The sequence below is a fragment of the Thecamonas trahens genome, assembly GCF_000142905.1.
Source record: "Thecamonas trahens ATCC 50062 unplaced genomic scaffold supercont1.45, whole genome shotgun sequence".
NCBI lineage: Eukaryota > Apusomonadida > Apusomonadidae > Thecamonas > Thecamonas trahens.
The window spans coordinates 1-26,447 of NW_013657635.1; the positions used below are offsets into that span (position 1 = coordinate 1).

The 26,447-nt window shown below is 62.6% G+C and overlaps 9 protein-coding genes across 9 annotated transcripts; 3 read left to right on the plus strand and 6 right to left on the minus strand.

Moving 5' to 3' along the window:
- Window positions 1-3,963: 3,963 nt before the first annotated feature.
- AMSG_09077 (NEK protein kinase) lies at window positions 3,964-5,449 on the plus strand (the record flags this gene model as incomplete). Its single annotated transcript, XM_013899356.1, has 2 exons — window positions 3,964-4,731; window positions 4,863-5,449. Exons 1-2 carry the CDS (start codon window positions 3,993-3,995, stop codon window positions 5,447-5,449), a joined length of 1,326 nt encoding a protein of 441 aa, XP_013754810.1. The 5' UTR covers window positions 3,964-3,992.
- On the minus strand, window positions 5,417-8,888 carry AMSG_09078 (uncharacterized protein). Its single transcript, XM_013899357.1, has one exon. The coding sequence runs from the start codon at window positions 7,796-7,798 to the stop codon at window positions 5,492-5,494; it is 2,307 nt and encodes a 768-aa protein (XP_013754811.1). The 5' UTR covers window positions 7,799-8,888; the 3' UTR covers window positions 5,417-5,491.
- Window positions 8,889-12,164: 3,276 nt separating this feature from the next.
- AMSG_12233 (uncharacterized protein) lies at window positions 12,165-14,266 on the plus strand (the record flags this gene model as incomplete). Its single annotated transcript, XM_013899457.1, has 4 exons — window positions 12,165-12,169; window positions 12,241-12,521; window positions 12,886-13,419; window positions 13,878-14,266. 4 exons carry the CDS (start codon window positions 12,165-12,167, stop codon window positions 14,264-14,266), a joined length of 1,209 nt encoding a protein of 402 aa, XP_013754911.1.
- A 152-nt stretch (window positions 14,267-14,418) lies between these two features.
- AMSG_09083 (uncharacterized protein) lies at window positions 14,419-15,165 on the minus strand (the record flags this gene model as incomplete). The annotated part of the gene is made up of 2 exons (XM_013899358.1): window positions 14,487-15,165; window positions 14,419-14,434 (listed from the first exon to the last, which is right to left on the minus strand). The coding sequence occupies exons 1-2, from the start codon at window positions 15,080-15,082 to the stop codon at window positions 14,419-14,421; spliced, it is 612 nt and encodes a 203-aa protein (XP_013754812.1). The 5' UTR covers window positions 15,083-15,165.
- A 490-nt stretch (window positions 15,166-15,655) lies between these two features.
- AMSG_09084 (acyl-CoA dehydrogenase) lies at window positions 15,656-17,192 on the plus strand (the record flags this gene model as incomplete). The annotated part of the gene is made up of 2 exons (XM_013899359.1): window positions 15,656-15,815; window positions 16,093-17,192. Exons 1-2 carry the CDS (start codon window positions 15,800-15,802, stop codon window positions 17,190-17,192), a joined length of 1,116 nt encoding a protein of 371 aa, XP_013754813.1. The 5' UTR covers window positions 15,656-15,799.
- Window positions 17,193-17,226: 34 nt separating this feature from the next.
- On the minus strand, window positions 17,227-19,979 carry AMSG_09085 (uncharacterized protein; the record flags this gene model as incomplete). Its single annotated transcript, XM_013899360.1, has 2 exons — window positions 17,509-19,979; window positions 17,227-17,428 (listed from the first exon to the last, which is right to left on the minus strand). The coding sequence occupies exons 1-2, from the start codon at window positions 19,845-19,847 to the stop codon at window positions 17,227-17,229; spliced, it is 2,541 nt and encodes an 846-aa protein (XP_013754814.1). The 5' UTR covers window positions 19,848-19,979.
- Window positions 19,980-20,810: 831 nt separating this feature from the next.
- AMSG_09086 (uncharacterized protein) lies at window positions 20,811-21,186 on the minus strand (the record flags this gene model as incomplete). Its single annotated transcript, XM_013899361.1, has 2 exons — window positions 20,811-20,822; window positions 20,848-21,186. The coding sequence occupies 2 exons, from the start codon at window positions 21,184-21,186 to the stop codon at window positions 20,811-20,813; spliced, it is 351 nt and encodes a 116-aa protein (XP_013754815.1).
- Window positions 21,187-22,031: 845 nt separating this feature from the next.
- AMSG_09087 (uncharacterized protein) lies at window positions 22,032-23,327 on the minus strand (the record flags this gene model as incomplete). Its single annotated transcript, XM_013899362.1, has 2 exons — window positions 22,032-23,228; window positions 23,295-23,327. The coding sequence occupies 2 exons, from the start codon at window positions 23,325-23,327 to the stop codon at window positions 22,032-22,034; spliced, it is 1,230 nt and encodes a 409-aa protein (XP_013754816.1).
- A 332-nt stretch (window positions 23,328-23,659) lies between these two features.
- Window positions 23,660-26,247, minus strand: AMSG_09088 (bromodomain adjacent to zinc finger domain-containing protein 2B). Its single transcript, XM_013899363.1, has one exon. The coding sequence runs from the start codon at window positions 26,212-26,214 to the stop codon at window positions 23,677-23,679; it is 2,538 nt and encodes an 845-aa protein (XP_013754817.1). The 5' UTR covers window positions 26,215-26,247; the 3' UTR covers window positions 23,660-23,676.
- Between the last annotated feature and the right edge of the window lie 200 nt (window positions 26,248-26,447).

Genomic DNA, 26,447 nt, shown 5'->3' on the forward strand with positions numbered 1-26,447 from the left:
CCTAACCTACCTACCTACCTACCTACCTACCTACCTACCTACCTACCTACCTACCTACCTACCTACCTACCTACCTACCTACCTACCTACCTACCTACCTACCTACCTACCTACCTACCTACCTACCTACCTACCTACCTACCTACCTACCTACCTACCTACCTACCTACCTACCTACCTAACCCTAACCCTAACCCTAACCCTAACCCTAACCCTAACCCTAACCCTAACCCTAGCTGATGCCTCGTCAACCCTAACTGATGCCTCATCAACCCTAGCCCCACTCCATTCCTCCCCACCAACCACCACTCACTCCACTTGCCACTCACAGCCCCCTTGCCACCCCTACTTATCCCACCCATGACCTACATCTACATTCCCACCCACCCCACCATACTTATTCTCCACCGCACCATGCGCATGGCTGTGCATGGGCCTGAATTGAGTCTTTGATGCGGATTTACAATTTGCATCCCCCCATTGACACTTGCCCGTGTCACTCGTTCGTCCGAGTGGCATGTGCGGGTTGTTGGGTGACATGAATGTCATTCAATATTTTCATGATTCGCCAGTCGTCACTTGTTCGATTGTTTGACATTTAATTGATTGTTGTTGATCATTGTCAATTGATCATTCGATTTTTTCCGTTTCTTTTCTTGTTGGCCGACCATGTTCTTTGTTCTTTGCCGTTTATGTCTCTCATGCTTTGTAGTTGCTTTCGCCTGCCCTCATGTTCTGCTGTGGTTGCTCTTGCCTTTATGCTTGACCGTAATCGACATGCATTCTCATCGATCATTGCCTTTGCTCTTGTTGTTGCTTTGTATCATTATTCGTCATGCTTCATTTGTTCTTGACTCCCCTGTTTTCATCGACCTTGACTTCCACATCCACCATCGGGCCTGCTCACTACACTATCGATTCTCAACTTTGTTGTCGTTTGTCATGGTCAATAGTTGTGCATGCAATGTATTTCATGTTGACGCTGTTGCGTTGTGGTCATGGTTGATCTGCAGATCTGATCGATCAACCGCGCCTGCCTTATCGACCTGAACGTCACCCGAGTCCATCCCATTGCCTGCTAGCTTTGTCCAGTCTCTGTTGAATTACTCATACGTTTGCTGTGTAAGCCATGTATGATTTTTGGTTGTTGTTGTGGACGTCATTGCCTCGTTTGATGCTGGTTCCGGCTTTTCTTCAATTAATTCAACGTTCAACTCAATTAACGTCCGCCGCCTTCCCTCTGCCGGCCAAGTACCCGCCGCCCCTATCGCCCACACCCCACACACACCCACCAGCCGTATCATACTCACCGTCATCAATGCTCAAGCCCAATCGCCATACCCACTATCACTTCGCCCGTCCAGTCACCCACGTCACGACCCCCCTCATCCCCCCCTACCATACTCATTACGCCCCATCACCACAAACGACCACCCCCACCCCCTACCCGACCACCATGTCTTCCATTCCAGCCACAATTACCACGCCCATGCCATGGCCATGCCCACCACCATCCCATCGCGCACCCGCTTCCTCTTCCTCCTCCTCTTCCTCTCCCCGCTCCAACTCACCCTCATCCTCTACCCGGACCCCATCACTGCCACCGCCCAACCATCACATGCCTTACTGCCCATTCACCAACCAACGGCAATCTCAAGCCACCCAGCCTCGACCCCGCCCCCTCAGCTGACCCGCCTCGCTGACCACCAGCCGCCAGCCGTCGCCCGCTTGCCCGATGAGCCGACCTTCATCACCACCTAGCTCCCACCCACCACCAGCTACGCAACCCGCGACCACACCCAAGGTCATCACTCACCGTGCACTATTATCAGTACCAATATCGCTATCAGCGATACCCATCGACCTCGGCTCATTTCCGCGTAGACTTGTTTTGCCTAGGCGGTTGAGCACGCCCTCGACCGCACGACCCCGCACATGCCCCCCACCAACCTCATTACAAGATATGCCCAATATGATTTCACTACTACTCTACTACATACACACACTACCCCCATGCACAGTCTCCAATCCACAGCTGTAGTATTCCAGAATCCGAGCTCTGCCACCTGACGCTGTTGGCCCGGTGTCCCTTCGAAGGTGCTCAGCCCCCCGACCCAGGCCCATCTCCGACCCCACCCCCCATCATCTCCACCCACAACCACCACACTCACACCACACATACCCACCACCTCTACAACCTCACCCACCCATTCCCTGCCCGCCGATATTCACAAAAGCCGACACTATCCCGTCAACAGCATCGCTGCCGGCCGCCTGCTGCTCACCACCGATCGCCACCCGAGCCGACCCGTCCACCGCCGGCACAACCCCGATCAGGCTAGACAGAGCACGAGTTTTGATGATCTACCCGTGAATAGTGAGACAAGTGACAATGGCTATCAGTCCCTTACCCTACCTCCTCCTCCCCTCCTTCTCCTCGCCTTGCCCATCCTGCCCCAGCCCATCTGTCAACCAACCCAGCTGCTGGCCGGAGGACCGACAGGACAGACGAGGCCAGTGGGTTGGTCAGGGCGAGGGAGAGGGAGAAAGGGGAGGAAGAGTGGTATAAGGTGAGGTTGTTAACAAGACTACACTGGTCTGCCACCCGATCTTGTGTCCTGATGCCCGTGTCGTCGTCGCCTGTCACTGCTCACTGGCCAGCAACTCGCCGCTCGCTCGCCCGCCCGCTCAACCACTCACAGCCAAGCCAGATCAAGCCCGATCAAGCTCAGCACGACCTGCAGCTGGCTATACAGGGGGAGTAGCTGGTGGGGTCACAGGGATTGGAGGTGAGGGAGTGTAGATGGCTGGAGTGGGATGAGTGTGGTGGCTTTGGCTGCTGCTGGCGCTGCTGCTGTGGCCGAGCCCGAGGCGAGCAGTGAGCGATCGAGTCACGGCCAGCCACTCGTTGCTCAGCCACTCGCCGGCATGGGCGCCGTGCTGCTGCTGTGGCGAGAAGAGGAAGCCCAACCCCGAGGCGGCGATGACCAGGTTGGTGATTATGCTGATCCTGATGCTCATGGGGTGATGGGGGATGGCGATGGCTGGTGATGGGAGTGATGGTTGAGGTGGCAGCGTTCATGGTTGCGATCGCGGACGACGAGCTGAGGCGGTGACCGTTGCGGTGGTCTAGGCTGCGACTGCTGGGGAGAGAGAGGGAGGATGAGAGGGATGTGACGAGGGAGAGGGATGGATGATCCATACATCGCGAGCAAGCCAGATACTGCGGATCACCATCGGCGCCGGATCGCTGCCGGGCGGGGCCCAGTGGGCGACAGCCCAAACGTGCGAGCGCACAACCCAAGTTCGAGGCCGAGGTCGAGGATGAGGGCGCAAGATCGGGATCAGAAGGGCAAGCGCAAGCAGAAGTGCAAGAGGAAGGGACACAAATACTGTTGGCCTGATGCGGGGGACTGTTATCATCGTCGTCGCCACCACCTCCGCCGCCAGTCGCCAGCCCAGCCCACCCACTCCCCTTCACCGACATCGACACCAACTGACACCACCGCACCCATGACCACTGCCTAGCCTGATCCTGCTCTCTCTCTCTCTCTCTCTCTCTCTCTCCCTCCCCCACCTCGCCTCACATCCATAACTCCATCAGCTACGGCCGACTTGCTCTGCCTCGTCTCGTGCTCCTCCTGCCTGCTGCGCCTCTCAACAAACTGCGCCAAATCTGTGTGACGGCACTTCTCTCCAACTGCCGCCTCTCGCCTCCCCCACCGGCGGCCATGGCCGAGACCCCCGCCTCGCCCCACCCACCACCAGGCAGTGGCATCCACTTTGGCCGATACACCACCGTCAAGGAGCTTGGTCGCGGTGCCTTCTCCATTGTATACCTCGCCAAAGCCGTGCCTGCCAAGAACAGCAGCAGCTGCAGCAGCAGCAGCAGCAGCGGCAATGACGAGTGCGACAATGGCCAACCGCCATGTTCTCCCGCCCAACCGCTGGCCGTTGTCAAGGCCTTACAAGTCGGCAAGTACACCAGGAAGATGGTCCTTCACACCATGACAGAGGTCACCGTCCTCTCAGGCGTCTCTCATCCGTGTCTTGTTGGCTATGTCGAGTCGTTTGCCGCGGACGCCAGCACCGTTGTCATTGTCATGGAGCATGTCGCCGGTGGCGACTTGACCCATGCTGTCGATGCTCTTGCTCCGTCGCCGCAATCTTCCCCACCTCATCCTCCGCTCTCGCCCATTGCTGTGGTGGATGTTCTCGTGCAAACCGCTCTTGCACTGGCCTACATTCACTCGCGTGGCATTGTCCATCGCGACGTCAAGGCCGACAACGTCTTCCTCACCCCCGACGGCGGCATCAAGCTCGGCGACTTTGGGCTAGCCTTTGTGGCCTCGGACTCCGGCGACGACTCCCTCTCGCCATCAGCCTCAGACTCCGAGTCAACGCCCGGGCTCCGTGTTGTCCCCTCAGGCATGCTCGGCACGCCTCTTAATCTGGCTCCCGAGATCACGCAGGGCCTCGAGTATGGCGCCCCTGCCGATGTCTGGGCGCTTGGCTGCCTCCTCCACCAGCTCACCACTGGTCGTCCAGCATTTGTCGCCGACAACTTTCACCTTTTGCGCCGGGCGATCAACAAAGGCCCGACGCCGCGGCTGCCCAAGCCCCTTGCTCCGCTCCAGCCTGTTCTCGACGGCTGCCTCGCCAAGGATCCTACTGATCGGCTCTCGGCCGGCGAGCTCCTGATGCTGCCACTGATGGCGCACAGAGCCGCCGGTATGTTCCTCCTCTCCTTCTTTCCTACTCGAACGTCGACGCCGCTGCCGCTGCCGCCGCTGCCGCTGCCGGCCCTATGCCCATCACTCCTACTCCCGACGACGCCGCCCGCCTCCTCCGCTTGCACTCAGTCTACTCCGATTGGACCGAAGACTCACTGCCTCAGCTGGATGTGGTGACGTTGTCTATCCCGCTCAGCTCTGACGGCTGCACCACTCCTGAGCTCCTCTCGCCGCACCGCGCCGGCATGCCGCCGCTGTGCGGCTCGCGATCAAGCGATAGCCTCTGCTCGCCTGAACGCGCCTTTCGCCCGCTTGCCAAGCGCTACCGCGATCTGCGCCGCAAGGAGACTGGCAGCGATATCTTTTCCAGCGATGACTCGGCACGCAACTTCCGGCTGCGCTCCAACTCGATTGCGCAGGTCGACGTTCTTGTCCGCATGCGGAACAGTTCCGTCTCGGTCTCTGACTCTCCGCTCACCATCTCTACCATTCTTGCTGACAACGACGGCCAGGTCTCAGACGTCTCGGACATATCATTGCAAAGCGACTCGGACAACACATCGTCGGCGTCCTCCTCCTCCTCGTCGTCGTCGTCATCGTCCCCCTCGTCTCCCCGGGAACGTCCGCCTCCGGCCTCGCGGCCGCCTATGCCAACCGCTGACGCCGACTCGGACTCGGACTCATCCTCGCTCGACGAGTTTACCTTTGGCGGATGACGCCCTGTACAAACCATACAAGCCCACTGCGCCCCCCATGCCTCATCCCCAGTGACCGTGAGGCAGCAGCGCCTGCAGCATCTCGAACACTGCCGGCCCAAACCCTCCGGCGGCAAGGTCCAGTGCCCGCGCCTGCGCCTCCTTGATTTCGGTCAGCACAGCGTATGTGTCCTCCGCAAAGTCGGCCGCAATCGAGTCCTCGTTCGTGTCGCGGTTGTAGACAACAAGCACTGAGACCATGTCAAAGATGTCGTTGTGCGTTGCCAGCGTCGCCAGCACTGGATACGACGTCACCAGCTGGCCCACAAGCGCTGCAGCCTCGGCCATGATCGCCGCCGACCGCGTTGGGCAGAGGAACGGCGACGAGTCCCGGATGTGCTCCAGAATCGTCCGCGCGTACGGCTCAAACTCGCCCGGCACCGGCCCGCCCTCCGGCACTGCAAAGTGTACAATAGACCGCGCCGAGAAGAAGAACGCCTCCAGATTAGCAAAGTACGTGTACGAGTCGGCCACCGTCGTCCAGAACGGCGACTCGTAGTCCGCCAGCGGGCCCGAGAGCACCGCCCGCTTGGCCGCTGCCACCTTCTCCGCATGCGCCGCTGCCTCTGCTGCATGCTCCGCGCAGCACGAGCTCTCAAGCGACCGGTCCACCGGCGTGTCCGGCGCAGGCGCAGACTTGAGCACCCGGAGCACAAAGTTGAAAATCGTCTCCAACCGCCCGTTCTCCGTCATGTGGTCCGCCACAATAAACACCATGTCCGCCAGGCAGAGCGCAGCGATCGCCACCGACAGCGGCGAGTTGCACCCGCACATGTTCTCCGACTGTTCCGCAGTGAGGAGCGCACAAGCACCGGCGTGCGTGTGCTCCTCGCCGTGGGAAAGAAAGTGTTCGGCAGAGCTGATAATCCGCGAGACAACCTCGTCAAACTGCGGTGCGAGATGGTCCGCCGTGTGGTGAGCAAGCGAGCCGAGCAACTGCACGCACCGCTGCCAGACAGGATAGCACAGCTCCGGGAGGCCCGGGCCCGACAACGCGTCGACCACCCGTTCGCACACCGGCGCCAGCTCGCGCTCGAGGTCCGGCATCGACGACAGGATCGAGATGGCAAACGAGAACACGAGCGAGGCCTCGGCCTTGGCAATGTGCACCGAGTCGTTGATGTCGTCCTCCTCAAGAACGTCGGCCACATAGTCGACGAGGTCGCAGACCACATCGATGCTCCGTTGCGACTGCAACAGCAGCGGCACAATCGGCCCCAGCGCATGGAGCACAAAGGCTCGCACGTCAGCAAGCGGTGGCTCGTGCGCCGCAGAGCAGAACCGACACTTTCCGTTGCCGTCCGTGTTCGACATAAACTCGATCCGCCCCACCACGTGTGCAAATCGTGACCTGTGCGAAACCGGCGACGTCTCATCGGACATCCGCACCGCGGGAAGGTTGCCGCGGAAGAGCAGCGAAATGAGGTGCGCCGCCACACCTTCGATCTGTTCCACAACCGCCGGATCCACCACAAGCCGGTCTTCGACCGGGTCAAAGTACGGGTTCATCAGGTTCGAGTTCGACGACTCGAGCACCTCGTACCAGAGCGAAAACAGTGCCGATGCTGCTGCTGCTGCGTCAAACACGCGCATGTACGCCGCTTGTCGGATCGCCTCGTAGCCCTCGGGAACTGCAGGTGCTGCGCTGCCAAACGTACTGCTCATTGCTTGCACCGTTTCGCCCGAGACGCTCGCCACAAGTGCCAGCGCCCGCTCCAGCCGCTGCTCGGCAACGGTCGGCTCGAGCGCAGCGTCAAGCGCCGTCTCAAACGTCCGCGAGCTCGCTGATGACCCAGTGCCAGGCGTCAGCAGCGATTTAGGTGTCGCCACTCCGCCCGGTCTCGGTGTCGATGAGCTAGATGCCCCAGCTCTCGCCGCGCTCGCCTCATCCAACGCAGCTGAAAGCACCGACAGGTCGTCGATCGCCCGCGTCAGCGTCGCTGCCAGCTTGGTCTGCGTCACCTCCAGCAGCGGGAGTGGCGACGCAAACGAAATGGCCATGTTGATGAGAATGCCGCAGCAGTTGGACGAGACCAGCGCCTCGGTGTCATCCACTCGCGCAATGACCGCTTCCACCAGCTGCTCCTGAAGCTCCGGAAAGTCCGAGAGCGGCGTCTCGATCGACGAGGTCGAGAACGACGTCAGCAGCGGGACTGCGTTGGATATAAAGATGTTGGTCAGCGCCCATGCCGCCGTGTCGCGCACAACCGCTACTTCGTCCGACGCCAGCGCCTCGATCGCCATCCGCACCACCTTTGGGTACATCGGATGCCCACGCGGGAGCGGCTCCGGCTTCTGCCCGGTGCCCATGGCGTCAGTAATGGCGCCGAAAACCAGGAGTCCGACCTCGCGCGCCCGCCACTCGCTCGACGCAATGTTTCGGCCGCAAAGCCATAGATCGCGTCGATAACCGACGGCATAGTCGAGTGGAACGTGACTAGAATCTGCGAGAGCGACCGAATCGTCGGATCTGTCAGCTCGGTCGACGCAGCCTGGGCCTTCTTCACCTCGGCCACCACATATCCGCTCGCCTCCAGCGGGCGCGACATCAGCGAGTTGAACAGCAGCGGAAGCAGCGTGTTGCGGATAAAGATGCCGTACTTGGCCGCGTCCTCCACCCGCCCGCCCATCATCAGCGCGGCCAGCTTGCGCGGGTCCAGCGACGACGGGAGCCCGCTGGCGGACTCTCCGGCCTCGGAGCTCTCACCGCCGTCACGGAACTCGACCAGGGACGCCTCGTTGGCCGCCAGCAGCGCCAACGACGAGAACACATCCAGCGCAGCCAGCGCAACCTTGACCTCGTCGGACTTGATGCCCGCCATGGTTAGCTCCAGCAGCTCCGTCGCGTGCGTCTTGTATGCGTTACTGTAGATTCGCGGAAGAACCTTGCCAAAGGCACGGAAGCCCTCAACGTGCGCTGCTGCGCACGGCACCGTCAGAGACGCGCCAATCAGCCCCACCATCTCCGAGTTGGCGGTGTCAAACCGGGTGGCGAGCTCGCGCAGGGTGTCGCCATCGACATCGGCGTCAACATCCACCCGTGCCCGTCCTGGCCCGGTCGCGGCTTCCTTGGCGGCTTGCAGCTCGTGGAAAGAGTCGTGGTACATCACCAGATGCGCCTTCCACGCCGTCCGCCACGGCTTGGGCTCCACCACAAAGCGCCGCCAGTTGCGGCAGGTCCCGGCCGCCGCCAGCAACGAGCGCAAGTCGAGATGAAGAAAGATAGCCAGAACGAGCTCATCCGGCAGCGTCACGGCCTCCCCTTTGTCCGTCACAGCAAACAGCCTCGGCTCTTCCAGAGAGGCCACATCAATGACCGCCATGCCCTTCTTGCTGCTCTTCCGGCTCGTCTTGGCCACTTCGTCGCTCGCTCCTCCGGCAACTCCGCCGCTCTCGCTCAAGCCGCCGCTTCCTGACATTCGCCTTGTGCGGGGTATGGGTAGAGGTGGTTGGGTATGGGGTTGAGGGTGAAGTATGCCTACGTAACGTAAAGCACCTCCCTTGCCTCGCCCAACACCCCCCCCTCCCCTCCTCCCTGGCTCCCGTCGCCGGCCCACCCGTCCGAGGTCGCCCTCGGCAGGATGTCCGTGAACGACCAAAGTTCGTTCGTTCGCGGCTCACCGCCGCCACTCGCCGCCCGCCCCGCTCGCTCTGCTGCTGCACTCTCCCTCTCTCTCTCTCTCTCTCTCTCTCTGCCGGCAATTGACCACTTGCCACTCGCAACTCGGTAGCACGATTCAGGGTGGTGGTAATGCGTAATCCGTCTCCTCCCGTCCTCCATGATCATTGTCATCGGGGGGCGGCCGACGGTCAGCCGTCACTTTCTCTTTGCTCAGTACATGGTCTGCTTGGCCGCGGCTTGGGCTTTGGTCACCAGCTGGGCGATCTTGCTCTCGACATCGGTGGAGAGCTTGTGCTTGGTGGCAAACTGCATCGCGACTCGCCGCGGGTTCGCTGACGGGTAAACGGTGAGCGGGATGCTGAGACCGCATCCGACGTCGAGCTGGAGGACGCAGCACGGGCTCTCGTCGGGTGTCGCCCTGTCGTGCATGACCCCGCGCACATCCATTCGCCGGGTTGGCTGACCGCTGCCGCGCGTCTGCCGCCGGGTGGTGTCCAGCACTGCGCCGGCCTCTGCAATGTGAGACGCGAGTGCTGACGCATGCTGCGCCGGTAGCTGATGCCGGGTGGCAAAGAGCTCCGCAGCCCGGTCCGGATGCGCAAGCGTCTCGTGCGTAAGCCGGAGCGAGCTGGTCCCGCCGGACGGGAGCGGAACACGGAGCTCAGAGGCGACCGGTGCAGCAGCCAGGGCCGCTTTGCGAGCGCGGAGATGAGCCGCCACCTTCTCGACAATGAGCGTCGTGAGCGGCGTGACAAACGACCGCGGCAGCGCGTGCTGACGGATAAAGGCCTCAGCGGCCTCGCCCGCGTCGTCGTGCTCGTAGATCGGGAGGTCGCCCACCCGGCCGCTGCCGAGCTCCACCGCAATAATGAGCTGCGGCTCGCGCACCTCTGACTCGCCTTGGCTCCCGCTGGCGCGCCCTGACGATCGCAGTGTCGTGGCGGCATCGATTGACTTGACAAACTGCTTCGAGCCGCGGTCGAGCTCGTACCGCGCAACCCGCATTGTGCTATTAACACCCATGCTCGCCCTCGCGCTCGTCGGCGGCGGCGACGCCTGGTGGTGAACAGGCTGCACGCTCGGCGACGACAGGTCGCCAAGTGTGAGCGGCAGCGACGACGGCGCCGTGCCCGAGACCACCGACGGCGGAAGTGGCGTCCGAGGCTGTGGTGTTGCTGGGCCTGATGCTGCCGCCGCCGCAAACGTCATAGGCATGCTCGGTGGGTTGAGCGCCGAGAGCGCTGGAAGTGACGTCGACGGCGCGTGCGAAGGGTGGCTCACCGCTGGCTGCCGGGTCGGGCTGCGGACCGGCGGAGCGTGCGTCACAACCGGGGCGACTGGCTCGGCCTGCGCCGCCATCTCCGCCCGCACTGTGCTGACAGCAGTATCGATCTCGTCCAGGCCATAGCGAATGACTTGGGGTGCATGGACCGAAGCCGAGGCTGCGAGCGCCGGATCTAGCCGGAGCGGCGGCAGCGTGTCCGGGTGCAGCGCCATCTGCGGGTCTTCTGTCGGCCGTGCCGCGCTGCGTGCTGCCGGTGCCAGGACCCGGCGGTCGATCGTGTACTTGCGGGCAGTCGAGCCGATGCTTGCGGCATCGACCTTGGACGATATCGACGACGCACATCGCGGCTCGGGCCGCTTGATCATTGTCAGCGGGGTGGTGGTCACCGGTGTGATAAGCGTCGCCGTCTCTGATGGCAGCGGGCCCACATACGTCGGCAGAACCTTGGAAAGCATGTACTCGTTCGCCAGCAGCGCCATAGACTCGAGCAGTAGCGCCACGTTGTCGGTCCGCGGCACGCTCGTCGCTGCAGCCACCGTCTCGGCATCGGGGACCTCGATCTCGAAATAGTACATCGAGTTGGCATCGGCAACAGCACATGCCTCGTCGACCGCCACCTCACGCAGACCAGCCACCTGGCCCAGGCGAGCGATGGGGCGAGAGAGGCCAACAAGGAAGACCATCTGCGGGACAAGGTCGACAATGAGCCGCGACTTCCACATGCTCAGAGCGAAGAGGAACGAAGAACGCGATTCGATGTCATACGCCAGCACAACCACATGTTCCAACGGCAAATGCTCCGGCAGTACCAGCTCATCATGTGGGTTATCGCTCTTGTTCCTCCCCTGCCACATCACCATCTCCGTCTCGTCCACATGAGCCACAAACGGTCCAAACTCACTCGCTACCGGTGCGGAGAGGCCAGGCTCGGCGTCCGCCAGAGCGCGACACACTCTCATTCTCAGTCCATGGCTCTCACCGTACACCGCAACAGTCATTGTCCGCGCCATGGCCGCGTCTGCTTGTCACAGATACAATGATGTCGCGTGAGGTGCTCGCTGGCTGCCAATGTCGTACTCCTCGCTGCAGTTGACCGCCACTTTGGCGCGCCGCTTTTGGTGCCGCATCGCTCGGGACCAGATGGTGCCGTGGATCGAGCCGTGGCTCTTGCCATGGCTCCGATGGAGACTACCCCATGATGGTGGAGGGGAGGGGAGGGGAGGGGGTGGAGAGGTGTCGTGAGGAGGGAAAAGTTGGTTGCGTAGGACATGGGATGAGATTTGTAATGTTTGCATTAATTTGTTACGATCACAGATCGGTGCGTTTTCAGTGCTTTGGAAGGAAAGGCATGACGCGAGAGCGTGTACAACCGAGCAAGACACGCGTCAATCGGAGACAGACCATTTTCTATGCCTGCTATAGCCTGCCACACCACTTTCGCGTTCCGATGACCAGTTGGTGGTAAACTCCGGCCCGTTTGGGGGAGGGCGATGCGATAAGACTCGACTCTAGGAGCCTGGCTCGAGCACCACCCATGGCGGCTGCAGCAAGACCCCCTAGCTCTGGAACAACACTCACGGTTGCGCTTCTCGGCGATGTGGGCTCGGGCAAGACGTCAATGTTCAAGATGCTCACAACCGGAGCGCTTGATGGTGAACCCGAGCCCAAGTCTACGTTGGCCGCGATTGCAGTGCCCGGCGTTGGCAGGCTCGAGATCAGAGATACCGACGGCAGTGAGAAGGAATTCCGCCTGCCTCCTAGGCACCTACATGGAGTCAACGCCGTGGCTATCGTTTTCGATACCTCCAAGCCTGACGCGCTCGATGGGGTGGATGCCACATGGAGCGCGTTTCTCGAGTCAAACTCCGCCACTGATCTTGACGGCGTCTCGACCTTTCTCCTCGCCCATGTCCGCCACGGCATAGAGCTTGGTAGTAGCGAGCGCAAGGTGGCACAGATCATTGCTGCGCGGCTCGGTGCACGGCTGATCTCTGTCGACGCCGCAGACAAGCCTGGCCTGGTCGCAGCGTTCAACATGATCGCCGTCACTGCCGCCGCCCGCCGAACACGCGAACGCATCGGGGCCAAGAACCCCACTTCCAAGCTTAGCACTACACGCAAAGACTGTCGGCGGACCGGATGTTGCTGCCTCACGTGACCTTTGCGCCGAGTAGCTGTAGCCGCCGACCAAAAGCCGTAAAGGCTCAGTTCCATGGCCACTGCAATACCGCACACATCCTCTCTCGCCCATCGGATCGCAGCCTCCATGTCCTACATCGCATATGCAGACGGGATTACTCGTATTTGATGCGTTTCCGGTGCCGGCAACGACGGGTCGTCACACGCCGCTGCCGGCGGGATAGCAATATCGAAGCTTAGCTCCATGGCCGCTCCTGCTGGCTTCTTCGTGCGCCATCACCATCACCTCTCTTACCATGGCCGCCAGCAACACACACCTACAGCTGCCATTACTCAAGATCGTGCTTGTAGGCGACGCGGGGACCGGCAAGTCGTCCATCATCCGACAGGTGACGGAAAAGCGGCTGAGTGAGGTTCCGACACGTCTGGGCGTCGCTTTCGCCAACTTTACCATCGACAATCTTGCACGGCTGCAATTGTGGGACACCGCTGGGGCCGAGCGGTTCCCGAACGGCTTGTCGCGCCTTTTCTACCGTGCCGCAGATGCCGTCGTCATCGTCTTTGATGCCGCCAACGCCGACTCGCTCAAATCGATCGAGACGGTCTGGCGGCAGTCGCTGGAGGAACACAGCATGACCGATCTCGACGGCGTCTCGATCTTCATTCTTGCTCATACACGCTACGGTGTAGAGCTCTCCGATGACATGGCGACGACGGCACGGACGCTCGCTGAGGAGATGAACGCACGGCTGTTCACCTGCGACGCCGCCGACTTTGACGGCCTCGAAAAGATCTTCACCAAGATCGGCATCGCTGTTACCGCCCGATCCACACGTGAGCGCATCGGCGTCAAACGCCCTACCATCAGCATCGCCAAGAACGACTGTCGCCAGACTGGATGCTGCTGTGCGTGACGCGTCCGATACGCCGTGCCGCCCGCACCATCTCGACGCAACCGCACCATTTGCTCGCTTTCGCACAGCCCGCCAGCCCGCACCACCCACTCCACCCCACGCAGCCCTCGCCAGAAGTGGGCATGGCCTTTGCAGCCCTGCCCGACCTTCCTCCTGAGCTGCTACAACAAATTGCATTCGACTCTGGTGTGCTCGACCCCCCTGACGTGCTCGCGTTGGTGCTGACCTCCAAAGCGATAGCAGCCAAGATCGCTGGCACTGCCTTTGATGTCGATCTGTGGTGGTCACTCGCCGGTCCTCTCTTTGCTGTCCATCGACGGGCATGGCGGGCGGCACGGCTATCAATTTCGCCACGGCGAAAGAGGCGATGGCCTGATCATGTGGTCCAGGGCGCTCTGGTCGCCGCGCTGGCGCATCCTCGGAGCGTAGTCGACTCATGGGATGAGGACGAGTCGGATGCTTGGCAGGACGCCGTCTTGGCGCTTTCAGCCTCGCCTATCACCGTCGATGGCGTCGTGCCGGGCTCGGTGACGGCATTGCTCCGCTGGTACGGTATTCGGGTCATTCCGTGGTCGGTCACCGATCTGGCCGTCATCTGCGACCACGTGAACGTTGTCGCCGCCTTGGCGACCTCGGCCGACACAGCCAGCATCGCACGCTTGCTCCGCCGAGCCATGCGGTTTTCAGGAGCCGATGAGCAAATGGTGGAGCTCCTGCTTGGCCTTGCTGGTGCACACAATGTCGATCGCGGGGTGCTGGCGGCCGACGCCCGCGTGTGGGGCCGCAACGAGCTCGCCGCCCGCCTCGAGCAACAGTAGCCGCGCTCAGCGCTTGGCGCTCGCCCAGCGTAGCACATCCTCTTCCCCACGCACCTCAAGCAGCTCGAGCTCGTGGGTCGGCAGTGGAACGAGCGCCCGGCGCATTGTCTGTGCCATCGACCATATCCAGAGTGCGCGCGGCATGACCGGCGTTACGTCCTGGTCCGGCTCGAGCCCGCGACACACCATGCGGCCAAGCATGTTGTTGACAAGCGGAAACGGCGAGATCTTGACAACCTCATCTCGGCGCCAGCACCCAGGCACTGGCTGAAAGGCAATCAGGCCGCCATCAAACGCCGCCCGCCCACGAAAAGTAGTGGTCAGCGCCGGCGCCGAGAAGCCCGGCAGGTAGCAAGAGGCCGCAAGAGCATCGATGACGTCTTGCCTCGACTCAAACTCGCTCACCATCTCCACGTGCGGCTGCATTCGGCTCCGGCGGCCTTGCTCGTCGACTTGCTCCATAAATGCAACAGCGATGCTTGCCCGGGCGGTCATCATCTCCGCCACCTCGTCGCCGTCTGGTACCAGCAATTCGAGCTCGGTACGGACAACCTCATCCAGAGCCCAGACTGCGCGCGTTGGCCGTGCTGCCAGCTGAGCATTAACCTTGCTAATAGTCTCGCGCAGCAACTCGACCGGAATGTCACACGCGCCCGCCATCGCCGCCAGAGCTCCGCCCGATGCGCCGGCGAATCGCCAGCCGCGCTCGGCGTTCATCGCCTCGGCGCCGACAGACCTCAGCGCCGACAGCGCACCCAGAAAGTACGGCAATAGGAATCCCGAGCCCGAGAATGACGCGCCGCGTACTTGCCACATCTCTCTGCTGCCGTGCTATGTGTGAGAGAGTGGTGCTCGAGCTCGAACTCAGGCTCGGGCTCTTCACGAGAGACCGTTCTCCGGATCTGAGTCGAGTTTGCCCTTGGCAATCCCGCAACAGGCTCAACCGTCGACCATCCGCCACCGCTTCTGTCCGTACCACGACCAGCACCGCGATCCCGACACCCGATCCCGTCCGTCGCACCCATCGGGCTCAGCCGCCATACCACGCCGGATCCTGCTCCCGCTCTCGCTCTCGCTCTCGCTCGCGCTCCCGCACCCGCACCCGCACCCGCACCCGCTTCCGATGCCCCTCCGGATCCCACAACAACCTCGCCTCACATCTAATCCCCGTGATCGCACCCACCAACAACATCGCCATTGTTATCCATGGCATTGTCATGATGACAATTGGCGGCAGAGGCAACGACGCGTTCGGCGGCTTAACGATGACAGTCCGACTTCCGTCAGCCAAGTTGGGCAAGGAGAAACAGCTCACTTTACCCAAGCCCCACCTCCCGAAAGCCAAGCCCAAGGTTCAAGGTCATCCCCCCCCCCCCCCCCCTACCCTCCCCTTCATACCCCATACACTATGCTCCGTACTGGTCTTCTTGCACGTAGTGTGCCGTCTGTCCTCAACCGGATGTTGAGTAGCTCTGCTCGGTTGGCGAGTGCCCCCACTCCCCCACCGCTCTCCAGGTCACCGAGGACGAGAGCATGCTGAAGGAGGCAGGTACGTACCGCATCGAGTGAGTGATGTCTCATGCAATGGTGATGGTGATGATGATGATGATGGTGGTGGTGGTGGTGGTGGTGGTGGTGGTGGTGATCATGGACAATCGTCATGATGGTGAGGATCATGGTAACCATCATGGTGACAACCATCGTGGTAGCCATCATGGTGACAACCATCATGATGATCACGGTGACAGCCGTCATGATCACCCCCGCAGCCATCACCAACACACAGCCATCACCAACACACATACACTCACCTCACTCCCACACAGTCGCCCGTTTCGCTGCAGAGGAGGTCGCGCCCAAGGTGGCGGCCATGGAGGCCAACGAGGCGCTCGAGCCGGCGATCATCGACGGCATGTTTGAAATGGGCCTCATGGGCGTCGAGGTGCCCGAGGAGCACGGCGGCGCCGGCATGTCGTTCACCGCAGCCTGCCTCGCCATCGAGGAGCTGGCCAAGGTCGACGCCGGTGTCTCGGTCACTTGCGATGTGCAGAACACACTGGTGTGCAACACGTTCCTCAACTTTGCCTCGGACGAGATGAAGGCCGAGTACCTGCCGCGCCTGACGTCGGACACGCTCGCGGCGTTCTGCCTCTCCGAGGCGAGCTGTGGATCGGATGCGTTTGCACTCAAGACGACGGCCATTGCCGACGGCGACGACTACGTGCTCAACGGCGAGAAGATGTGGATCACCAACGCGAAGGAGGCCGGTCTCTTTGTTGTCTACGCCAACGTCAACCCGACCGCCGGCTACAAGGGCATCACCGCCTTTGTCGTCGAGCGCGACGCGCCAGGCCTCTCGGTCGGCAACACCATTCCCAAGCTCGGCCTCCGCTCCTCGTCGACCTGCCCGGTCGTCCTCGAAGATGTGCGTGTCTCCAAGTCCGCCATTCTCGGCGAGGAGGGTCTTGGCTACAAGTACTCGATCGAGACCCTCAACGAGGGCCGCATTGGCATCGCCGCCCAGATGGTCGGCATTGCCCAGGGTGCCTTCGATGCCGCCATGGAGTACGTCTTTGAGCGCAAGGCGTTTGGCAAGCCCGTCGGCGAGTTTGATTCGATGCGCGCCGAGTACGCTTCCATCTCGTGCCAGATCGCCGCCGCACGCCTCCTCACCTACGAGGCCGCCCGCCGCAAGGAGCATGGCCTGCCGTTTGTCAAGCACGCCGCGCAGGCAAAGTACGTGGCCGCGCAAGCTGCAGAGGCCACCACCTCCAAGGCCATCGAGTGGGCCGGCGGCGTCGGTTTTGCCCGCGAGTACCCGATGGAGAAGCGCTGGCGCGACTCCAAGATCGGTGCCATTTATGAGGGCACCAACCTTATCCAGCTGCAGACCATCGCAAAGCTCGTCGCCTCCGAGTACAAGTAGATGTAAAGTCCTCTGCGCAAGCCGCTGCTTCAGTTTACTTCTGCGACCGTGCTGCAGAGAGCTCGAGCTCAAGGTCGTTGACCCGCGCCTCAAACTCGATCGCACGGTCCTCCACCTCGTCGAGCTCGTCCTCCAGCTTGGTCAGTGCCTCTTCGTAGTCGGCAATCTTCTGCTTGGCCTCGTCAAGCTCAGCTTGCTTCTGCGCAAGCTCAGCTGCCATCTTGCCCGTGTCCGAGCTCGCCGCCGCCGCCAGCTGCGCCTCCAGTTCCGCCACCCGCGTCTGGAGCTGCTTGATCTCCACCGCCCGCCGCCCGACGCCGATGCCGTCGCAGCTGCCGTCGCCGCTGCCGTCGCCGCTGCCGCAGCGCCAGCCTCAGCCCCGTCATCATCGTCGTCGTCATCATCATCATCGTCGTCGTCATCATCATCGTCGTCGTCATCATCGTCATCATCGTCGTCATCGTCGTCATCGTCGGCGTCGGCGTCGGCAATGACCGCCCGCAGCTCGGCAACGGTCTCTTCCGACGCACACAGCTCCTCCTCGAGCCGCGCGATGACCTCGTCATAGCCCTCGAGCTTGGCCTCGGCGATGGCGCGGGCCTCGACAGCAGCAGCCAGCTCGGCCGCGCGTGCCTCCGAGTCCTCCTTCTCCTGCTCGGCGAGCCGACTCTCGAGCTGCTCGCCCTTGGCCACCGCCGCAGCCAGCTGCGACTTGGCCTCGGACAGCGCAGCCTCGAGCTCGGCGATACGCGCCGCCGCCGACTGGGCCTCGGCCTCGGCAGCTGCAAGCTTGTCGCGGGCGGCCTGCGCCTCGGCGGTCGCAGCCTCGAGCTTGGACGCCGTGGCGTCGGCTTCAGTCCGCAGCTCCTCGATGGTCGCGTTGAGTGCCTGGTTCGCCGCCAGCGCGTCGGCCAGCTGGCTTTCGCCCTCGCCCGCCGCCGCAGCCGTCGCAGCCTCGGCCGACTCGGCGCGCGCCACCGCAGATGCGAGCTGCCGCTCCAGTGAGGACTTTTCGTTCTCCACCACCGCCAGCTTGCCGCGGAGCTCGGTCGTCTGCGCCGCCGACTCGGTCGCCGCCGCAGACCCGGCCTGGGTCGCCGCCGCCAGCTGACCCTGAAGGTCCGCGTTGGATGCCGCCAGGTCCGCGTTGGTCGACTTGAGCGATGCCACCTCCTGCTTCAGCAGATCGAGCTCGGACATCATCACCTTGGCGCTCTCGTCGTGCTTCTCGGCCTGCTCCACAAGCGCCTCGGCCTTGCGCTGCGCTGCATCACGCTCGGCCTCGAGCTGCGAGTTGACCCGCGTCAGCGTCGCCAGCTCGGCCGCAGACGACTCGGCTGCCATGATGGCCGCTGCGGGGTTGACCGCAGCAACCTTCTTGACCGGCGCTGGTGCTGCGGCTGTCGCCGCTGCCGCATCCGGTGCAGAGGCTGCTGCCGCCGGACCAGCTGCCACAGCCTCCACCACGGTCGCCGGAGTGGTTGCTGTGACTGCTGCCGCCGGCTCCGTCGCCGCTGACGCCGACGCCGCAGCCGACTTCGCCGCAGACACAGGCGCCGTCGCCACAGCGTCGTCGGCCGCGGCAAGCGCCTTGAGCGACAAGATCGCCAGCTCGTGGTCCGAGCGCGCCAACTTGGCACCGTCGCCCATGCCGCCGAGCAGGATTAGCGTCTTGGTCTTGGGCACAAAGTCGAGCGTGGCGTAGGCACGGGCCGACGGGGCGTTGACCGCTCCGCGGAGCTCGGTCCACGACAGAGTGCGGAGGTCGAACCGCCACAGGTCACCAAACGTAGTCTCACCGTTGCTTCCGCCAAACATGTACACCTCCGAGCCAACGGTAGCACTGGCGGCGCCGAAGCGTGCTGTCGGCCAGGCGCCGCCCTCCGGCTTGGCGAGCTGAATCCACCGGGCTGCTGCGTAGTCAAGAAGCCACATGTCGTCGGTGGCGCCGTCGGCGGTCGCTCCGCCAAACACCACCATGTAGTCACCAAAGGCGTCGCCCTCGCCGCGGCGCTTCCGCTTGGCCGGCTTGACCGCTGGTGCCGAACCAGTCACGGCCTTGACCACGCTTGTCGTCACCTCGGCCGGGAGAGCAAACGCGACATGCGAGTGGCGCGGCGCAGGCGCCACATCACCAGCCATCTCGCACTCGACCCAGACCCGGCCAGCAGAGGCCAGATGCCGCTGCGACTCGGGGATGGCAAATGCCCAGAGAGCGTTCGAGCACGTTCCGTCGGCCATGAGGCCTCCGTACAGGACCATGTCTGACGAGAGGGTGGTGAACGAGGCGTTGGCGGTAGCAGGTGGCGGATCGGACGTGATCCGTGGCGCAGAGAAGGCGCCGGCATCGTGCCGGAGAACGGCGAGCGAGGCAGAGATCTCGCCGCTGTGGGTCATACCACCAAACACATACGTCTTGTTGCCCATGACAGCCACTGCAGCAGAATGAAACGGATCGGGACGGCGACCAACACCAGCAACTTTCTTCCACTTGCGGAGCGCGCCCGTAGTCAGCTGATGCATGGTGGCGGCGACAGCACCTTTGTCAGAAATTCCTCCCAAAACGTAAATGGAGCCGTCTTTGCCCGACACCAGCGTCGACTGGTGGGAGAGCGGGAAGGGCGAGCCTGCAATACGGAGTGTCTTCCATGACATAGTCGCCTTCTTTTACACCAAGATAAACAGTGAGAGTCAAGTGTGTCTCCTCCTCCTCGACGTACCACCTCCTGTCCAACCCGCACGCCGAAGCGTGACAGGTGCGAGTTCCGAAGAAAGCCGTCAAAACGTGCTTCAGCCTTTTACGCCACGAAATGGACAGGTTTGTCCATCGCGCAAGCCGCGCTCCGCGACGCTCCCCAGACGTCACACCGTCCATCAAATGCGGAAAAAGAGCAGTAGGATGTGCTAATGGCTGCCGCAACAGAAAACAGTCGCCGATGCAGAGATGGATGCCGCACGCGGCGCAAAGGTCCGCAGCCGCAATCGCTTGCCATGAAGCTTCCGGCAGGCGAGGCAGTCGCATCGCAAAGCGGCTTGCTGGGGAAAGTGGCGATGACAAGCAGTCGCTGCAAAGGGACGCTTCCGCTTGCGCGACGGCGCGGAGCTGACGGTGTCGGCGCTGGCGGCGAGGGCTCCGGTGACACGGTCGTCTCGGCAAGCAACGACGACGTCGTTGAGTCTGGAAGACGAGGGCAGGCTGCCAGGAAACGACACTCGATCGAGTCCTTCCACGAGAACAGCGAGATCATCGCCCACGTTGCACACAAGAGCGTCGCCGGGACGAGCGTCGGGCGGCAGGCCCCACGTGTGAGCCACGCATCGGGCGCGCCTCCCACCTCAAGCCGCAGGCCGAGCAGGCGTCGCGCAGCGTCGGCTGGTGACCTGGATGTCAACCATCATAGAGTTGTTCACTTTGAGACGCGCGACAACGCGTCCGAACAACCGTACCTCTTTAAATCAGTGAGGAGGGAAGCGCTATCCACGATGGTGTGTGTGTGTGTTAGCAGATGTGGCGGTGTTGGTGTTGATGGTTCGGGTGCGGTGGTTATCCACGACGGTGTGCGTGTGGATGGCGGGGAAACGATGGCGTTACCATCGGCGTGACGGGCGTAGCAAATGCTAAAGGCGAGGCTGCCGGTAGAGGCACCGCTCGTACGGGGGTGGCTGACAGCAGGGCCGCAACATTGCGCGAGTGCTCTGCGCGGATCGAGGCCTCCAAAGCCTCGGTCTGCGCTGCCGCCCCGCGCACCATCGCCGACTCGAGCGAGCCGATGAGCGCGTGCAAGTCCTCGCCACGTGACAAAGCGCGGTGCTTGCGCTTGCGCTTGCGCTTCTGACGGTGCTTGCCGCGACGCCGCGACGACGACGACGGTGCCGATGATGGCGCCGACGACGGTGCCTCCTGCTTGGATCGAGCTCTTTGGCGCTTGCTCTCCTTGGCCAGTGCCAGCTTGGAGAGCAAGTGCTCGACGTGCTCCCGCAGCCGGAGCGCCATCTCTGGACTGAGCCCTCGCGCCGACTGCAGCATCTTCACCCATCGCCTGTACTCGCGCTCGATCTTGTTCAGCGCCCGTCGATCATGACTGTGGCGGCGGGAGCGACCACCATGACTCCGCCCGCTCTTCCTCCGGTGCCTACGTCTGCCTCTTCTCTCTCCGTGACAGCCACGACGACCACGACGATGCCTCTTGCCGCTGTCACCCTCTTTTCCCTTGGCTGCACCTCGTCCACCATCAGCACAGCCATCCGCATCACCACTCTCGTCATCATCATCATCACCATCGTTGGAATCCAGCAGCCCAGCAGCTACCGACTCCATATCAACATCATGGCCACACGACCAATCACCATCTGCAGCCAGATTGTCCCACATATGTAACGAGCCTTTCCAACCATCATTCTCATCCAAACCACCACCACCACCACCACCATCATCATCATCATCATCATCATCATCATCATCATCATCATCAGTATCGTGGTCCGTCTCGAACATGGCCAAGTCATAGCCACTCTCGGAGCTCTCGAGCATTTGAGTCAACGTATGGACGCTGGTATCCATACAAGGCAAAGACCGCTCATCATCACTCGCCACCTGGACCGTGCTCCCAGTCTCACTCATGGCCCTTTTCTCGAAGCCCCCCTTGCTATTCTTCTCGCGCTCGACGTGCGTAGAGCCGAGTGGCGAGCGGTTCGGTGACAGTTGCCGCGACTGCTACGAGTCGCTAACACTCGCGGCCGGCTGAGCGATGCTGATCCTCGGCTTGAGCCTAACGTCTTCATTTCAGCATGTGTTCCCTTGCCGGCCTCCTCCTGCTGACTGGCTGGCTAGCTGGCTGGCTATGAGGAGTACTCAGAGCCCGAGTCCGAGTCTGAGCCCGACGAGCTGCTGCTGCTGCTGCTGCAGCTGCTGCTGCTCCTGTCGCTCCCGGTGGTGGTGCTGCCGGCAGAGCGGTCAAAGTCGTCCGAGTCGATGCCAACCTCTGTGGCCCAAAAGTCGTCGCCCTCATCTGAGCCGATCCAGCTGCAGACAATGTCGCGTGTGGCGGCGATCTTGGCCTGGACAACCGAGTCGCGCTTGGCACGAGCGCGGACGGCGGGGACGTCGGACATGAGGGCGCCGAAGAAAACAGCCTTGTCCTCAAAGACCGAAGTAGTCCCGTAGCCCATGAGGAAGCCACGAGGCGCTTTGTCGAGGTCGAACATGTCGCCACGAAACCGGGCTTGGCCGTAGCGGAACTTGCTCGGATTGAGCTGCTCCCACTCGGGATCGTCCCAGCCGGCGGCGTCGTCGACGGCGTCGACGAGGTGAAAGAGCTCGTGATGGATGGCGTGCTCAAGGTCGTCCTTGTTTGAGCCAGCATTGAAGAACATGGTCTTGATGGCTGGAACCGCCACGCCGTGGAAGCCCTGCGAGCCGGCGACTGCCAGCTTGTCCACAATCACGCAGTGCTTCATGACCTCTTCGTCACTCGAGCCAAAGAAAAAGTCGCTAGGGTACCGGGTGTACTCGGTGTACAGATACCGACACAGCTGCTCCTGCTTGTCCGGACGCGCCGGGAGGCCCGAGAAGAAGCCGGTCCGCAGCAACTGCGCGGGCATGCCAAAGTGAACCTGGAAGCCAAGCTCATCCGCGAGGATGAGAAACTTGCGCACAAAGGTGGTATGGCCGATGTCCGGCGCCACAAACGCCGCTGGCGACGGTCCGCCCGACTCACTCGCCTCCCCCTCCCCATTGCCATCGCCATTCTTGACGCCCTTCCGCGGCGGATGATGCGGCTCGCACTTGCCCTTCTTCAGCTCCTTACATGCCTTTTCTAGCAATCTCTCCGGGAAGATCTTCTCGAACGACTTGCCCGACTTGCCCGACTTGCCCGACTTGCCCGACTTGCCCGACTTGCCCAACTTGCCCTTGCTTGCCGACTTGCCCGACTTGCCCAACTTGCCCTTGCTTGCCGACTTGCCCGACTTGCCCGACTTGCCCTTGCTTGCCGACTTGCCCGACTTGCCCGACTTGCCCGACTTGAACGCCTTCCCCTTGCTCATCGATTTGATCGCCTTCCCCTTCCCCTTCCCCTTTCCCCTGCCCTTCCCCTTGCCCACAGCCTTCCGCCGCTCCGACTCCTTCACAGCCATTTCCGCCACCTTGGCATTCCACAGGCTATCCGCCTCGGCCGCCACCGAGCTCGAGCCAGAGTCGCCAGACGGCGTCGCCGAGTCTGAGCTCACACTACCGCCACCGTCATTGCTGCTGCTGCTGCTGCTGCTGCTGTTGCTGCTGTTGCTGCAAGTACTGCTCGACATGGCCATGTGCACAACAGCTCCTTCCTCGCCTTGTCGAGTGCGGTAGCTAGAGCTGAACGTGCACCGCCAGGTGCTCGGAATCGCCGCGTGGGTTCGACAGGCCTGCCGAGCCCCGGCGGCGTCAGGCTCGGCGATGCAACGGGATGGGAGGATGTGCCATTGGCGGAGATGTTCACGGTGTTCACTTAGGCGGCGGGAAGAGCTCGGCCGGCTTGATGACTTCTGGGGCAAGATCGGCAAAGTTGGCGAGGAGACGCGAGGCGGCCTCGATCTCCCACGGCGAGGGGACCGTAGACTCGCGGACCCACGGCATCGAGGCCATGTACGAGACAAAGGCCGAGTTCTCAGCCAGCTTGCGGGCGAGCTCGTCCGACGAGAGCGCGGCCGAGTGGACAAACTTGTTGCCGTCGGCGGCGGCGTCGCCGCTCCGCAGCGCGTCGACAAACGACGTGTCAAAGCCGAGGTTACCAAGGGCGGCGAGGTCGTCGAGGGCGGCGTCGAGGGTCCTGGCCTTCTTGGCCGGCGGCGGAGCGAGGTCGTCGCCGCCAGCCTCAGGCGCGCGCGCCCGCTTGTTGGTCACCATGTCGGTGACAGCTGCCTCGAGCCGTGCCAGACCGCCCGGCGCGACCGGACCCGGCGCGATGACGCTGACCGAGTCGGAGGCGCCGAGTGAGGCGTGGGTCGAGTCGTACGTCGGGCCGAGCGAGGTGGCCTCGGCGTGGAACATGACCGGCGTGTCGTAGATGGCGACCGGCGGGGTCGAGACGGTCCGCGACGTGACGTAGTGGGTGGCCGGGCGCGGATGAAGCGAGTTCGGCTCGACAATCGGGAGGCGGGCGCGGCCGTCGGCGGCGGCCTTGGCCGCGGCCGCCCGCGCCGCCTGTGCCGCCGGGTTGCTCGGGTGAGTGACAGCGAGGAGGGCGTTGATGACGCGGCGCTCGTGGTTACGGCGGGTCCGGGCAGCATGGTTTGACGACCGTGACGGCGGCGCGGGGGCAACCGAGCCCGAGCTTGCAGACGCCCGGTTGCGCTTGCGGTACGGGCCGCGCGGCTTGCGCTGGTGGCGGTTGAAGTACTTGATGCGGCCACCCAGGTTGTTACGGGTGTCGATGACCGAGAGGCGGGCGCCAAAGTCGACGACGTCGACGGTGCCAAGCCAGCGGTACGAGGTGTTGGACGCGACCTTGGAGCCAATGGCATCGACAAAGCCGGCTTCGTCGAGCTCTGCCGTGGGGCAGATGAGCTCGCCAGCCTTGCTCACGCCAGTAATCTTGCCGGGCTCGAGGAACATGCGGTGGACGGCGGTGGCCTTGCGGATCTTCTCGTCGAGGCCGTCGGGCTTGGACGGCTGCTCGCCGTACGAAAGCGGGCCCTTGGGGATGTGCAGGATCGAGCCAGAGCGCGCGACCGACGCGGCCGCAGCCTTGGCCGCCGCAGCCTTGGCCTTGGCCTCGGCCTCCTTGTCGTCGGCCGGCGCCTTGGCCTTGACCTTGGCCTCGTGGGTGGGGCAGAAGAACACGCCGCCGTCCTCAAAGAACGCGGCGTCCTTGCCGGAGCACGGCAGATGGTACGAGCGTTGGCAGGTGGTGGTGGTGCAGCCGAGAGTGGCGCCCTTGCCGGACGGGCAGTCGCTGAGGGCACACTTGATGAACCTGCCGCGCGAGACAGCCTTGATGAGGTTGAACCAAGTATCCGACGGCTCGTCGTAGAGCGTCTCAGGCGCACCGAACCGCGCGCAGTTGAGGTGGACGTACAGGTACTTGGCCTTGCCCGGCGCCACAAACGGCGGGTTGAGGAACGGGCCAGTCACGTCAGTCTCGACCGTCAGCCGGCACAGTGCGCACTTGATGGGCTTGTTCGTGTCAAGCTCGCCAGTGTATCGCGCGTCGCCGCCATGCGCCGGCGCCAGCGCTGTGCCGCCGCCTCCGCCGCTTGCCGTGTTCCGGCCGCCGGCGCCGCCCGCCGGATCGCCGCCGTTGGCCTCGGCCTCGAGAATGGCGCGGACGTCGTCGAGCTCGGCTTTGGTGAACTCGCCGTAGCGCGACTCGACCTCCCGGCGCCACATGACGAGCTCGTTCGAGAGGACGTCGATGTGGGGAATGGCAAGACGCATCTGTGCAAGGAGCAATGGCTTGGCCAGGCGAGCCTCCAGACGCAATGCAGCCTTGTGGTAGTAGCTCCCCTCCTCGTTGTACTTGATGCAGTTGGCCACAATGAGACGAAAGTCGAGCTCAAAGTGATGCAGCGAGGCGTACGAGCCCTTGACCAGCTTCTTCCGCATGGTAGAAAAGTCCATTGGCTTTGAAATAATCTCATCATAACGAGGAGCAAGAGCAGGATCGACCGGATGCCAGAACACACCATCACCATCGACCTTCATCATGGTCACCAGCAGCTCGCCGAGTACCTTTGCCAACTTTGCCTTGCGGAGCTTCTTCCTCGCCTTTTTCTCGCTCACACTCCGACTGGCTGCATTACTTCCACCACTCTTTCCCCCACCAGAGCCTCCACTTCCACCCGAACCAGCAGCACCTGATGTGGATGACCTTGCATCACCATCATTCACATCCGAACGTGTCCCAGGTCCCACACCGGCCACAAAGCTCCTCCGTCCACGACGAAGCTCCACAGAGTCAAGCGAAGAAGCAGGTGAGTATGACTCATCACGGTGCATACGCTTGCGGGTACGGGATCCCTTAGAACCCGACGTCCGGCTCATCCTCACAGAATTGCCTGTCTACGGGAGAGAGGAGTGGTTGTGGGTAGCTTGGAAGAGGGGGGGGGATTAGGTGGAAGCCAGGTGAATATGGCGGAGATTATCGAGAGATATATGGAGGTGGTGGTGAGGGGGGGGAGGGGAATGGGAGAGGGAGGGGGTTAGTGTGTGGTGGGGGGGGGGGGGGGATGGAGGTGGGCGAGTGGGGGTGGATGGGGCCTTGGCCTGCCCGTCCG